The following is a 14,859-nucleotide window of genomic DNA, read 5'->3' as shown; positions in this document are numbered from 1 at the left end:
TTTTAGGATTAACATACCTATAGAAGTGACAAAAGTGAATCATTAGATATGATCTTCAATCTGTCTCTACCTTCTGCTGTAACTCTAATCACATGTAAAACCCACTTAAGTCATTCTCCACAACCACAGTTGGGAGACATGCTTATAGAATAGAGTGAGACTAAGGTGAAAATCCAGCAGTAAAGTGTATGTGAAGACAGTCCAGCAAAGAGCAATCAAATTCCCTTGGCCCTTCATCAGCGTCAAGTAATGATTCAGTTCCAAAATGGAGTCCTCATCAGAAGAAAAATAAAGCATTACTGTTGGTTTATGGAAGTTAATGTATCTGTCATCAGATAGGTAGCTTGTAGTACATGCTGTATGCACAAATGTTATGAATATAGGCTGTCAAATCATGGAGAAGAAACACAGCAAGGGCTAGTTGAGCGTGCCCAGAGCATTTAGTTTACTGCTTAATGTGTTAATGAATTATATCAAAGCCAAATCTACACCTTTCTACTTGAAGGTGGGGAAAACTCAAAACCAAATGCCTTCTGTTTTAAACATCCATGTCCCCGTTAATTTAATCTTGTTTAGGAATTAATATAGCTGATAGCCAATCTGATCAAGGAGAGCATTCTATAATGTTGTCTATCTACATATTTTCTATAACTGCAGCTTTATACATCAATCCTTGATTAATTAATATTACTTGACTGTTGGCTGACTGTGTACACACTTCCCCACAAAACAAAAAAGCTCTACTATGCTTATAAAGGCTTTTTTTTTTAAAATTGGGAAGTGGTCCCCTCCCAAAAAAGGATTATTAACTAAAGTAATGGGATCTAATGCTGATAAGGAAAAACAATGGAGACATGTAATAAATAAAATGAAAGGACACTTCCTCTGTCTGCTATATCACATTTACTAAACTAGTGCTATGAAACAGGCAGTGGTTGCACTGTTATGATAAGATTAGGCAGCTCCTTAGTCTTTCCATTGTGGCACATGATTTTCCCAAACTTGTCCTGCCTAGTAAGACAGCAGTGTTCAAAAACAAAACACCCCCTGCCACACACAATAAACACATGCCCACTGTCTGGGAACTATGGCAACACCCTTGTACATTTTGTTTCATTGTCTTGTACGCAGCTAGCACAGTGGTTCTCAACTCTGGTCCACCACTTGTTCAGGGAAAGCCCCTGGCAGGCCGCAGCGTCCACAAGTTTGGCCGATAGTGGCTCCAACTTTCTGCAGTCCCCATTGGCCTGGAGTGGCGAACCCCAGCCAGTGGGAACCGCTATCGGCCGAACTTGCAGACGCCGCGGCCCACCGGGGGCTTTCCCTGAACAAGCAGTGGACCAGAGTTGAGAACCACTGAGATAGCCAGAGAACTGGTAGTGGCTACCGAATGAGAAAAATTATCACTTTTTTCCCCATTTTTGCAGTGTTTCTTCTGTTTGGGGCCTGACTTCTGACTTATGGCAATAGTGTGCTCTTTGGCAACACTTGAAGCCTTATGTTTGCAGATCCTTGGCTGAAAGGCACTTTAGAAATGCAAAAATACGTTTACTCAACTCATCGTTGAGGATAGAAGCTACATTCATGTCACTTACAGCTGTACTGCTAAAACTTAAGATTTGGGGACTTTATTTTTAACATTGTTTAAAAGTTGAAACAATGTAATACTAATAGGATCTTTTGTTCTTAAGCATTTGATTTTTTGAATCCTACCTTGTCTTGGATGGCTTCTGTGCATTACTCCAAAATTTGCATAAAAATTTAATCCTAGCATAAGATCTAATTGTCTTTCTTTGACAGAAGTGAAATTGTAGATGGGCTTTAGGGAGTGTGTGGGTTGTCAAAATGGGAAACTAAGGAAAGACTAGCACCTCAGTTACAGCAAGCAAAACCAAAGCTCTTCCCTTTCCAAGATGGGTGGATGAGATACTCCTTTTGCAAATTAACATCTGGAAAACAGTGAAGGTGTATTTTATCACTGGAGCTGCTATCTGGCCAACATCCTTCAGAAAAACGAGGGTAAAGTGAGCTGTAGCTCACGAAAGCTTATGCTCAAATAAATTGGTTAGTCTCTAAGGTGCCACAAGTCCTCCTTTTCTTTTTGCAAATTAGAATGTGTATTTAAAGTAACTGTTTAGGTGCTGACTGCTCCAACAGGACAAATAGTATGATTGGAAATACATACTACTTACAAACTTAAAAGTACAATAGTGTCTCACTCAGCAGAATGGGACATAAAAACAAATAATTAAGCACACACAGAACTATCTTTTAACAACATCCACCCTTAGTGTTCTTTCCTTAAGTGTTTGGCAGAAGTGGCCCCCTCACTGCTTGTTTCGCAAATGTCCAGGACTTACAGGAACAGATTGTGAAGGGTGTTGCCACTGACCATCTTTTCCAGTTAGAAAAGCAGCAGCATGTGGAACTGGAACTAGTTTCATAGAATTGTATTCCTTATCCTACTGTGAAATGTTTGTATGGCGTGGAACCATTCATGCCATCCCCTTACTGCTGAAAATCAAAATGCAAAGGTGCAATATTGCTTCTGAGGCACTGTAGTAAACAGTAGCCACCTTGCTGAAGGTTCTCCACCATTGCAATACTATACCTGCAATTACTCCTAAGTACCCAAATAAAGCAGATTTGTTTACAAATTTATTGGACAGACATGTATGTTTGAACACTTTGATATTTAATAGACCCAAGGTACAGTGAATTAAGATAACATGAGCTACTCAGTAAGTGAACCACTTAGAGTACATATTGTATTACAGAAAGCATACATTGAAATAGTTTTTATAGACTGAATGGATTTTTGTGTTGTAAAATGCAGGTTTAGGTTTTTTTAAAAAAATTATAATTAAATCTGATCTACTGGCAATTGACTCATCTATCCTGTTCTTAAAAACTGACTTTAATATATGTTGTACCACCTCACCACCCAACAGCACAAGACAAAACATTACAAATAAGCTAGTCCAGCAGCCAAAACTAAGCAGTGCATAGATGAATCTACTTGCCCTTCAAATTTTACCACAAAGGTAGTGTCGGTTTCCCAGTAGTATGATTTTGGGGGAAGGGTGGGGGATGGGACACTGGAAACTGGGGGCAAAAGGTAGTGTAGGGGAGCACTAAATCTTTAAACTAGCCCAACTGAAACAGACTGGACTTAAAGCATGCTACAAAGAAAGCCTGTATGGAATTACAGGAAAGGCATGAGAGACCCTTTTTCTTTTCTAAACTAGGGTCTGAGGGTAGCTGTGCCCTGATTGGGGCCTACCTGCCGTGAAGGAACAAAGTATGGTCTTTCCTTGGGCTCTAAAACATCTTTCATGTTCTACATTTTCAACCCTTCCATCTGGAATGTTCAGTCAAGATCAGTTTTAGGTAGGGGCAAGAGTGGTTCTTTTGTGCAGATGCCTCATGCATAAAAATGTTAATCTCAAAATTAAAGAAATAGATATAAGATGGAAATTGAATTGAAAATATCCTGCTTACTTACAATAAGATTCCTTCTGCCCCCAAAGAAAAATTAAGTGCTAAGTGATTGTGCATTTCATCTCTTGAGGATATGTGAGTTGGTTGCCACCCTTGCCGCACTTTACTTACTCAAGACACCAACAAATAGGAAGTTTCTCTTACGTACACCTCCACCATACACAACTAGCAGAAGCAATCATTTCTAAGGGAGAAAGAGGAGGTACTCTGACGCCATCAGATGGTTATGGACTGATGACAATCAGTAACAGTGCTAGTGGATAGTTTTGGGACAGTCACTGGTCCACAACAACTGGCCTAAAACTAGCAACTTAACTCATACTGCTAAACATTTTGTATTTTTTAGTTGTAAAGTGTAGCCATTACTTTATGTATCTTTGAAACACCACTATCCCTCCTATCTGCAATGACAAAACTCTGCTTCCCTGTTCCTTATAACCCAAGGCAGAAAAACAATTTGGTTTGAGAGAAAAAACAGGCTAACAAAACATTTGACTGCATAAAAAAATGCTTGAAAGGACTAATATAAAATAAAACAAAAACCTCCTCTTCTCTGTGCCATCTGTTGAACAATGCAGAAACAGATGCTTGTTCGCAAAGGTGTTGTATATTAGCATCTACCACTTCAGTCTGTTTTGCCAGACACACAGGTCGTGTATTGTACTACTCCACAAAGTGGAGTTTGGATTTTCTGCACACTCCCTCAGTTGTTTTGCCAACATCAGCTGGAAGCATCACTGAGGTGATGCATGCTATTTCGAAGGGATGACTATACATCTACATTGGTGCCCTCTTGTGGCTAACAGAGCCTATGCCTTGAGATGGAGCCAGTTCAGAAAAAGTTAGAACGATCACACAGGAGGCCTGGGGTACAGAGTCAATTTCAGGGAACAGAGGAGAAAATGGAAAGTCAAGTGTTCATGGAACAGAATTAGCTCCCTAGCCAGTTACAGTCAAGAGGGGTTAGCAGGAAGAGCGGGCAAAAGATGGGGAGGCGGGAATACATTTCACTTAATATTCTGTAAAAGCTGGTCATGAAATAGGAGGGGCTCAGCTACAGCGTTGGATAAAAGAAAGTGACTCCTAATTTTCAAACAGGCTCCAGAACAGGGAAGGCAATTCATGTTTTAAATAGTTTTAGTTTGCAGGAACTATTAATGGCACACAGTTTAAAAAAACAAAAACGGGTGCCACCTTTGTAAATGCCACTGTTAATTTGCACTTGTCACCTTGATTTTTTTCCCTAGATTTAATTCTTAAAAAGAAAAGGAGTACTTGTGGCACCTTAGAGACTAACAAATTTATTTGAGTATAAGCTTTTGTGAGCTGCATCCGATGAAGTGAGCTGTCACAAGTCCTCCTTTTCTTTTTGTGAATACAGACTAACACGGTTGCTACTCCGAAACCTTTAATTCTTAAGTGATTTTTTCCCCTTATCTAACTCATCTCCCCAAATTCCCTCTTTTCTGCACCTACCATTCTAATTCAATCTGTTTCTATATACCTCGCTGTCCACTGAAACAGGCCTTATATCAAAACCTTCAACTTCCCTTTGAGCTGTGGCAAGTTATCCTAAGCTTTCTTGTTTTAACAGAAAAAGGTTAGCTGTGGCAACATGTCACCCATTTAGCTCTCTCTTGCATCATCCAGCTGGAATCAAGTTGAGAGTACAGGAGATTGTTCAGCAAGTTGTCAGGAACTCTGTCTTGGCTTTTGTCCAAGGCCAGCTCTAACAGTCAGAGCAGTAAAGCAGATTGCAATCGCCTCTCCTGAAAACACCATTTTTCCCTTTTGCATATACTGTCTAACATAGTCACCCGCAGCACTTTACCCCTGCCTGAGCTTCTGTTTATTCTGCATCAGCAGTGCCTCTGCTCTGATTCCTCCTTCACCTATGTGTGAAGTATTAACCCTTACTGAGATGTAAAGTTATGGGGTCACTGTGTCCTGAGCCTATGCCTCTAACTGTGTAAGATTATAGTGTACGTAACAATTACTTCCTACACTTTGCCTATAGTCCTAATGAGTCATTTAACCTTTCACTTGAAGCTAGGTGGAGTGGCATTTCCTATTTCCCCCTCCCACATCTTGCCATTATACTTCTACCCTTGCTGTAGCTGTGTGTGTGTGTGGGGGGAGGGGGACCTATGGTCATTTTTTTGGGTGGCAGCACAAAGGAATCTCATTCCATTTTTGTTTAGGCACATCTGACAATAGATGCTATATTCACCTATATCAATCTTTTTTAATCCCTATGCACAGCTGTTTCCTTGAGAAACTTTGCCAAAAGTTTGTTTGCCTGGTGTATAGCACAGAGAGCTATCATATGGTAAAAAACCAACACATGATTTAGCACCACAGTAACAGGGTTTTTTCATTACATCATCTTCCTCCAACATTCCCTGCTCTCTTTTGATTAACGGTACATTAAGAAATCTTCCAGAATAATCATATGAAAGTTCTTCTCCAGCAGAGATAGCAGCAGCAGCGAAAAGTGCCAGTTTGGGCACCAGTGAGTCAATTCGGACAGGAACCATAAATAAATTTGGCTCACAAGAATGGTTCAGGAACCTGCCAACATTTCCTATATTTATAGGATCAACAAATGTCTCTATTATCTGTCCATCATACAAGTGTTCCCTCACAGCTAAAATATAGTTTGAATCCTCTGGTGTCTGTGCCTGTATTCTTCTACATGCCTCATGGAAGCATAGAACTTCACCAGCATATTCACACACAAATCTTCCTTTTGGTATGAACTCCAGTGTGCGGAGACCCCAACCCTTCTTAACAGTCTTGAACACCTCAAGTCTGAATTGTAAACCCCTCTGAATAACCCTGTTTTGACAGAACTCACCACAATGGCACATAGCATTGCATTCAAAAATAGGTCTAGCATAGTCCACTTCACCTCCTATGTATTTGATGCATAAACTGTTATAGTTTTCACCATGGCGAAGACACGAACAAGTGTTGGCCACGCAGGAAGCAGTAAGACAATTACATCCTGGAAAAGTGATTTCAGAAGGGTCAGTGCCTTTTCCTGCTCCCGCCACGTGCTCTGGGCTGTACTGCAAAGAGATGATAAATTAAAATCATTTTGATAACTATACTCCCCTTCACAGAGACAAACACAACATTTCTCATGAAAATAAAGGGGCCAGATTTTCAAAAGACCTTGACCCCCAGGAGCTTCCAGTGAGAATAATGGATAGTGGGCACTTTTGAAAACCTGTCCCCCCCAAAAAAGCATATACTAATCAGCTCACTACAATATAACATTCTTGAGATCTGTGTCCTGTAAAGACAGGAAAAAACAAAAAAATAAGGTGCATTACAATTTAACATCTCCCAGGTGCCTAATAGTGATAACTGCCTTTCAAATGACCACTGTTCTTCAAGCATCTGGTATGTAAATTAGTAACTCCTAGAATCTTTCGATATTTCATATTTACAGAGGGGAACTGTTTCAAAGTTTTGCCAATTTAAAGTTATAAACCAAAAGCTCTCTTTATCTATACTGATTGTGATGATGGGTCTGTTGTGAAAGCAGAAATGTGTTTTACTTTAGTTTCAGTACTCAGCTGCAACTGTGTAGTTCCTAACAATAGCATTACCAGTTACTGTATTTTTATGTCTTTTTAAAAAAGTGAACATGACATGAAAGAAGTAAGTAACAGTGCTGGAGCTCTTAAGTCTTTGATCATGGATCAGATCCAGTGAATACACTGCCCCACCACTGTATCTCAACCCGACCCAAGAGAACCCAGTCCTCTCAGAATAAGAAGGCAGTTCAGTCTCCATCATCTTTCATTTCTTGGCCTATCAGTAGGGCCCTACCAAATTCACAGTCTATAGTTGTCAATTTCACAGTCATAGGATTTTTAAAATTGTAAATTTCATGATTTCAGCAATTTAAATCTGATATTTCATGGTGGTGTAATTTTACTGGACCTCACCCATAAAGGAGTTGTAGAGCGGGGTTGCGGTACTGCTACCCTTATTTCTGCACTGCTGCAGGCGGCCACTCTGCCTTCAGAGCAATTGGAAAGTGGCGGCTGCTGGCCCGGAGTCCAGTTCTGAAGGCAAAGCCACTGCCAGCAGCAGCGTAGAAGTAAGGATGGCATGGTATGTTACTGCCACCCTTACTTCTGCACTGCTGCCTGCAGAACTGGGCCCTCAGTCAGCAGCTGCCACTCTCCAGCCACCCATCTCTGAAGGCAGCTCAGAAGTAAGGGTAGTAGTACTGCGACCCCCACCCAATAAACTTGTGACCCCCCTGCAATTTCCTTTTGGGTCAGGATCCCCAATTTGAGAAACACTAGTCTCCCCTGTGAAATCTGTATAGAATAGGGTAAAAGCACACTACAGACCAGATTTCACAGTCCATGACGCATTTTTCATGGCCCGGAATTTGGTGGGGCCCTACCTATCAGATAAGACTGTCCACAGGGAGGCAATTGTGATGTAGACTTCTAAATGGATCCAGAAAAATCTCTTCCTGGATATATGCCAAAATCTGGAAACAAACAATTTTTTTTTAAAAAGTGAAGATGGGTGTCTAGGTGAATTAGCTAGGAGAGGCAGGGGTGGGCAATTAAAAACAGCTTTATATTTTTTCTATTCTAATTCCTATTTGCTAATTATGTAGATGAACTCTTTTGAGACCAGTTTTTAAAATGCAAATCCTAGTCCATGTGGATTTAAGGTGAATATGCAGAGTGCTACATTAATGATTTAATTCCTAAAACCAGCCCATTGGATAAACCAGAGATAAATTCTCACCCCCCCCCCACCACAAAACTAATGCATCTAATTTTATCTAGAGTGCCCAGACATGAGTTAATTATTCTGAGCACAAAAGAATCCCTTAAAATAGAAAAGGCATACACTATGCTTCTATTTATTTACATAATAGACAGAAAGACAAGCAGATGGTGATGTTAATTTCCTAGTTAATCTACATATATAAATCACTGTGAGATAGAGTAAATTATTTAAACAGAGTATTACTGTTTTATCAAACACACACCTCTTAGGCCAATTTAAAAGCTCTATGAGAACAGTGTTTGACTTTGAAAATAATTTCTAGCCATCATTTTTATTTTTAATATAATCCAAAAAGCTTTACATTTTGAGATGGTAGATATCTTGTCACATTCAGACCCAGTACTAGTGATTTTATTGTCACAAGAGGAAAGTCTGTTGCAGAGGCAGGTATCTAAGTGTTCAGAACTGTATATCGATGCATCTGCAGAGGACAAAAATGAGTTGGTGATTGCATTTCAACCTGGTTACCACTTAAGGAAGGGATTTGGTTTAGTTCAGACAACACAAAGCTGGAATTCATGCTTTCAAAATTAGACAAATGCCCCTGGCAGGCCCAGATTCACATTAGAGTGAATATTCGTATGATGAAGGACGGTGATTGAAACTTCGCTAAATTTTGGAGTCAAAATATAGGTATTTATAACAAGATACTCCAGAGTCATGCTTGTTTTCTTTATAATGTTCCGTTTGAAGCAAGGCAGCATATTATACTGAAACCTAAAGTACATACTGTGATTAAAATGTTACAGTGGCCTGTTATGTTAAATTCTGGATGCTCAGGAACATAACAGTTCATTCAGAGGTTTATTTTCCCTCAAGTAGGAGCTTGCTCAGCCACTTGTGTTTAAATCAGAGCAAGTTCTGAATCTTTCTAACATTCACTTATCTTTGATACTCCCTTATACACTGACAAGAGAGTTTCCTATTTTCCTAAAATTTCACAAGCCCACATCATTTAAAATGAATGTAATGTTTAGTCCAATATGTGGCTCCATTTTCATTATGGGAATTCAGGTTCTTAAATTCTGTTTTCCTATGAATCCACCACTTAATCAAAATCTAACTAGCCATACACCTCTGGGGAATTTGCTTGTAACTCTCTATGAATAGTTTAGAAAAGAGATTGGATACATTAGGAGTTGGATCAGGACTTAGTTAGAATGAGAAGTGACTGTTAACGTTTCAAAACTTTCACATAATTTATTGTGTTAACCACCTCACACAGTGTGGCACTCTAACGTGCCTGTCAAGTTCATTCTTTGATTCCGTTTTACTGAAGAAATAACTATAATCCCTGCTAGCAATGCACTTGTTTTAATGGTTGGGCTATACATTAACTTATGGCAATATATTATTTCTGGAGACCAGCAGGTGAGATATGGCTTTAAAATTAAAATCTGTAAAAACTGTCAGCAAGGAAAAAGGAGGTAGTACAACTGAAAATGTTTTAGAGAGAAGAGCTTTTCCATTAAGATCTAGGATGCTTCCTTTAAAAAAAAAAAGTGCAAAATATAATTTTTAACCTGAGACCAGCTAAAATTGGTGCTTTGATTCCCCATTAATCTATAAAGAGATAGCAGCAAAAAGATGTACTAACGTTACTTTTTAAAAAGTAATGTTTGTTTCAACTATTTGCTTATTTACTGAGCCTTGCAGGTACAAGCTGTAAATCATGCTTTCTTGGGCTTTATCTTTTTTAAATGGCCAAGTGGCTGGGGAAAGCAAAAGAATGTAAATAAGTAAAAACACATCAGCAGGGCATCCAAATAGAGGATATTTTAAAATACATGTACTCAGCTATATTCTACCTATTTAAAAATATTTTATAAAAAATCTTTCTTGAACAGAAGTGGAAGAGCCAACCATGTTGGTGGGGTTTTATTTTTGCAAGTTACGGGAAATTAAACCATTTTATTCCTAGATCTAAAATGTTGGAGCCTGGCCCCAGAATATTACAAACACCAGGTGGGTGGGGTAATATCTTTTATTGGACAACTTCTTGAACTCAAGCTTCTTGAAGTTGTCCACTAAAAGAGATCATCTCACCCATCCTGTATCTCTAGACAGAAGTGAGGATTTTCTAAGCCCAGATTTGTTTCAGAAGGGGCACTTTAGAACGTTTACCAGTTTCGGGCCCCTATCCTACAATAACATGCACACAGTTTGCATAACTTCCAACTTATCTCTGTGTGTGTATATCTTCTTACTATATGTTCCATTCTGTGCAGCCGATGAAGTGGGCAGTAGCCCACGAAAGCTTATGCGCTAATAAATGTGTTAGTCGCTAAGGTGCCACAAGTCCTCCTGTTCCTTTTGCGGCTACAGACTAACACAGGCTGCTACTCTGAAACGGCAATCTGGGGGTGCAGTTTCAGGCTTGGGGCCAGCAATCAGAACTTCCTTTGCACCTATTAAAGATTTATGGCACACGGAAACGGTACCTGTTTCCAGAAGCCCCATTTTATGTACGGCTTTCAACGTGACACGTGTATTTCCCTCTCCCCAGCCGGGGAACGCATACATTTAATTTGATACCGTTTGAGGGCGTGTGCTGATTTGTTTTCAGCACCAGCCGAACTTTTCCCGCACGGAGAGGGCTCTTGGCTAAGGCCACAGAGCCCTCGATTGCACTGCAGCATAGACTGCAGACCGCACGGCCCAAGGGGGACCGCCAATTCGAGTGTAACATTCGGGCAAGGCTCGCCGAGCCCCGAGCTCGTTTCTGCGAATTCAGACCGGACAGCGCGTGCCCGGACCAGCAGGGCCCTGCTCACCCCAGCCACGGATCCTAGCCCGGCACCCAGCGGGCGGGGCTCGTGGGCTCGGCCACAGGCGCCAGCAGCCCGGGCGGCCTTTGAATCAGCAGCGGCGCTGGAGGCGCGCTCGGCTCCCCGGGGGGCGGGGTTGCTGCGGCCTGGGCCGACGCTCCTCTGTCTCTCTCTGGCGCGGCAGCGGCTTCTCCACTTGTCCCGGCCAGCTGCCGCTGCGTGATGGGCCGGAGCCGCCGCCGCCTACCTGGAAGGGCGGGGGTTCCTCGGACGGCGGCCACAGCGACACGGGTAGGCTCTCCAGCCCCCGGCTCAGGTCCTGTTCCTGGGGAATCGCCTCCATGCTTCCCGCGGCCAGCCGGGGCCTAGGCCTGGCTGCTGTCGCCATGGCAACAAACCCCACCGTCCTCCCCTCGGATTGGCTCCCAAGCGACATGTCCTTGTGTGATTGGCCGAGATGAATGACTTCACAGGCGGAGACCCGGAAGCGTGTGTTCTCTTAAAGGGACCACAGGTGGGGAGGCCGACCGTGGAAGAGGGTCTTTCTTTCTGACACACACAGGAAGAGATCGTTGTGTGCGTGTGTGAGACACGGACACCTCCACACATCTGATGGCATTGTGTGTGAGACACAGACATTCTCTCAGACACTGAGTGTGTGACAGAGACACACACACAGCGACGTGCACATCAGACAGACACAGACTCTCACAAACACAACAACATTGTGTGTGTCAGCCAGACACACTCTCTCACACAATGACATTGTGCGTGTCAGACAGACAGACTTTCACATACAGGCGATGACATTGTTTGTATTGCCCCAACACAATCTGACAGGGTGCTGTTGCACCCTGACTTAGTATATTATTTTTGTTATGCCCCCTCCCTCTCCTAGGCCCTGTGAGGCTTTGTGAAATGACTGTGTTTGTAAAAAGAAAAGGAGGACTTGCGGCACCTTAGAGACTAACAAATTTATTTGAGCATAAGCTTTTGTGAGCTACAGCCCACTTCATCGGCTGTAGCTCACGAAAGCTTACGCTCAAATAAATTGGTTAGTCTCTAAGGTGCCACAAGTACTCCTTTTCTTTTTGTGAATACAGACTAACACGGCTGTTACTCTGAAACCTGTGTTTGTAAAGCGTCTCAAGGCGCTCAGCTGAGAAAGGCCACATACTGTTACATCCACACAGCGTCCTATTGTTTCATGTCATGGGACCTAGCACTGTGACAGGGTGACGTGCCACTTGATCTCTAAGGGCAAATTGCTATAGATGGCCCTCTCATTAGCATACTCAGCAGAGGAACCGCGACTGGCCATGGAACCAGAATTATCCCTCCATGCGCTCAGGTCAAGGGTGGAGCACTTTGAGAGGGCTGCTGTCCCGTACTGTTGCACCTTGACATTGTTGCTATCCTGGTGCACCTAGTTGTGCAGATAAAAGCAGGCCTTCCTCTTGCAACTCCTTCCACATGGGCGATGACTCCAAAGAGCCAACAAGGCACTACCTTGTATAGGTGCTACTGCTTATTACTTCTTTGGTTTTATTACGTAGAATCTGTTGGAAATGCACAAACTATTCAATGGGTTTTTCCTAGAGCTAGCTGGGAAGTGATTTTTTTCTACCATTTTTTTTCACAGATTTTTTTTAATTCAAAATTTTCTGTAGAAAATGTTTGGTTTTCCATTTAAGTTGTTGGTTTAAAGTTGAAATATTGGGTGGCTGGGTTGCCATTTTTTAGGATTTCAAGTTTTTCAACACAGTTCTGTATTGTATTTGCATTTTTGTTTTGTTTTGTTTTTGTCTGTCTCTGCTGCTACCTGATTGTGTACTTCCGGGTCCAAATGACTTGGTTGACTGGACAGTTCATAACTCTGGTGTTCGTAACTCTGACTTTCTACTGTTAATAACAATTTTTTTGAATGTTCATAAAAACTATAGGAAGCAGTAGGTAAGATTAAAAGAATGCTCTTGCATAAATAACATGGTGAGCTCTCACTTCTGAGAAGAGAGATTTTTCTGTAAAAAGAGCCTGGTCCGCACTCTTTTTTTAGGTTTCAGAATAGCAGCCGTGTTAATCTGTATCCGCAGAAAGAAAAGGAGGACTTGTGGCACCTTAGAGACTAACAAATTTATGTGAGCATAAGCTTTCGTGAGCTACAGCTCACTTCATTGGATGCATGCAGTGGAAAATACAGTGGGGAGATTTATATACGCAGAGAACATGAAACAATGGGTGTTACCATACACACTGTAACGAGAGTGATCAGGTATGGTAACACCCATTGTTTCATGTTCTCTGTGTATATAAATCTCCCCACTGTATTTTCCACTGCATGCATCCAATGAAGTGGGCTGTAGCTCACGAAAGCTTATGCTCAAATAAATTTGTTAGTCTCTAAGATGCCACAAGTCCTCCTTTACTTTTTTTTTAAACATACATCACATTTGGCTGGGTTATTTTCTCCACATAAGGTACCACCATTGGCTATTTTTAATTCAATCACATTTACCTGACATTCAACAAAATCTTTTACTACAGAATCTTTTTAAACTTTCTTAGTGAAATGTCATTTGGAAGTGCTGAATGCTTTAAAGCTTTCGCTATGAAATGAAATCTCTCTTGCTTATTTTGAAGATACAAGTTTGTGATTAAGTTCTGGAGGTTTAGTTAGTGTTCTTGTCCCCCCATGCAAGCATTTTAAATTAACTTTTCTTACTTCTGTATTTGAACTGAGCTAATATATGTTTTAAAAATATCACTTCTGTGGTTGGATGTTCTTTGCTCTCTGTGGTTTTACATGAGAGATATGAGATCAAATGCATGTAAACTGGAAACTGTAGTTGTCATAATGTGATAACTCTTGACAACATTTAGAGAAGAAACTAGCATATTTAAAAAAATTAAATTCAAGAGTACAAAGTAAGGGCCCAATTCTTCTCCCTTGACTTACCAAAGTAAGGTTTCTATGTGAAGGAATATATGAACAGGAGGTAGAACCAAGCTCTCTCCTTGTTTGGGAAGCTTGACACGATTCTGCCAGTGCAAAGCTGCCCTGAAACTGGCTTAGCCAACTACAGGAGGATTACCCATGTGGCAAGATCATCCAGTGGAACAGAACATCGAAGGCTGGTCCTGCACTACCCTTCTTCTGTGGCAAGCGTATGCAACAAGGCTAAGAAAAGAGAACACTGACTCAACTTCTCAGTGTTCTGGTGATTCCTAGAAACTGTAATGGTCCCTTGGGTGGATCTGCGTTGGCTCATTCTCGTTAGCTGAGCCTGTGATAGATATTTATTCTAGTGCTATAGAATTAAAATTCTAAATTTCCTAGCCAGGCCTGAGCTCCTCAGTGGGCCTGCTACCCAGTGACCTATATATTTGAAAGCTAGGAAAATTAGAATTTTAATTCTATAGCATTAGGATAAATAACATGAATAATGATTCCAGTACTGATCCTACTGGTCTCAATTAGAGTGGTAATAGTTCTAGTCAGAATACTTGTGTGGTATAAGTATTGCAACAACTTTAGAAGCTTTTCACATCATCATATTATGTTCTACAAGAATTATCTTAGCCCATTTCAGCATCTGCATCCAATTTTTGTAGAGCAGATTGGGCAAGAATGCATCTGAGGCCTGTTTATGGAGATCTTGCAAATTAGAAAGATACATACAGTGGGGTGTGATATAGTAGTTGCTTGTAATATGCTGGAACAGCCTGTCCTTCAAGGGTACCTTTCATGTTAACTTCCTAG

The 14,859-nt window shown here is 41.2% G+C and overlaps 1 protein-coding gene across 1 annotated transcript; it reads right to left on the bottom strand.

Moving 5' to 3' along the window:
* Positions 1 to 2,674: 2,674 nt before the first annotated feature.
* LOC144267955 (histone-lysine N-methyltransferase SETMAR) lies at positions 2,675 to 11,484 on the bottom strand. The gene is made up of 2 exons (XM_077822411.1): positions 11,347 to 11,484; positions 2,675 to 6,572 (listed from the first exon to the last, which is right to left on the bottom strand). Exons 1-2 carry the CDS (start codon positions 11,440 to 11,442, stop codon positions 5,754 to 5,756), a joined length of 915 nt encoding a protein of 304 aa, XP_077678537.1. The 5' UTR covers positions 11,443 to 11,484; the 3' UTR covers positions 2,675 to 5,753.
* Positions 11,485 to 14,859: the final 3,375 nt, after the last annotated feature.

Source organism: Eretmochelys imbricata, chromosome 7 (genome assembly GCF_965152235.1).
Source record: "Eretmochelys imbricata isolate rEreImb1 chromosome 7, rEreImb1.hap1, whole genome shotgun sequence".
NCBI lineage: Eukaryota > Metazoa > Chordata > Testudines > Cheloniidae > Eretmochelys > Eretmochelys imbricata.
Note: the sequence above shows the minus strand (reverse complement) of the source record. Positions and strands in the feature narration are given on the sequence as shown.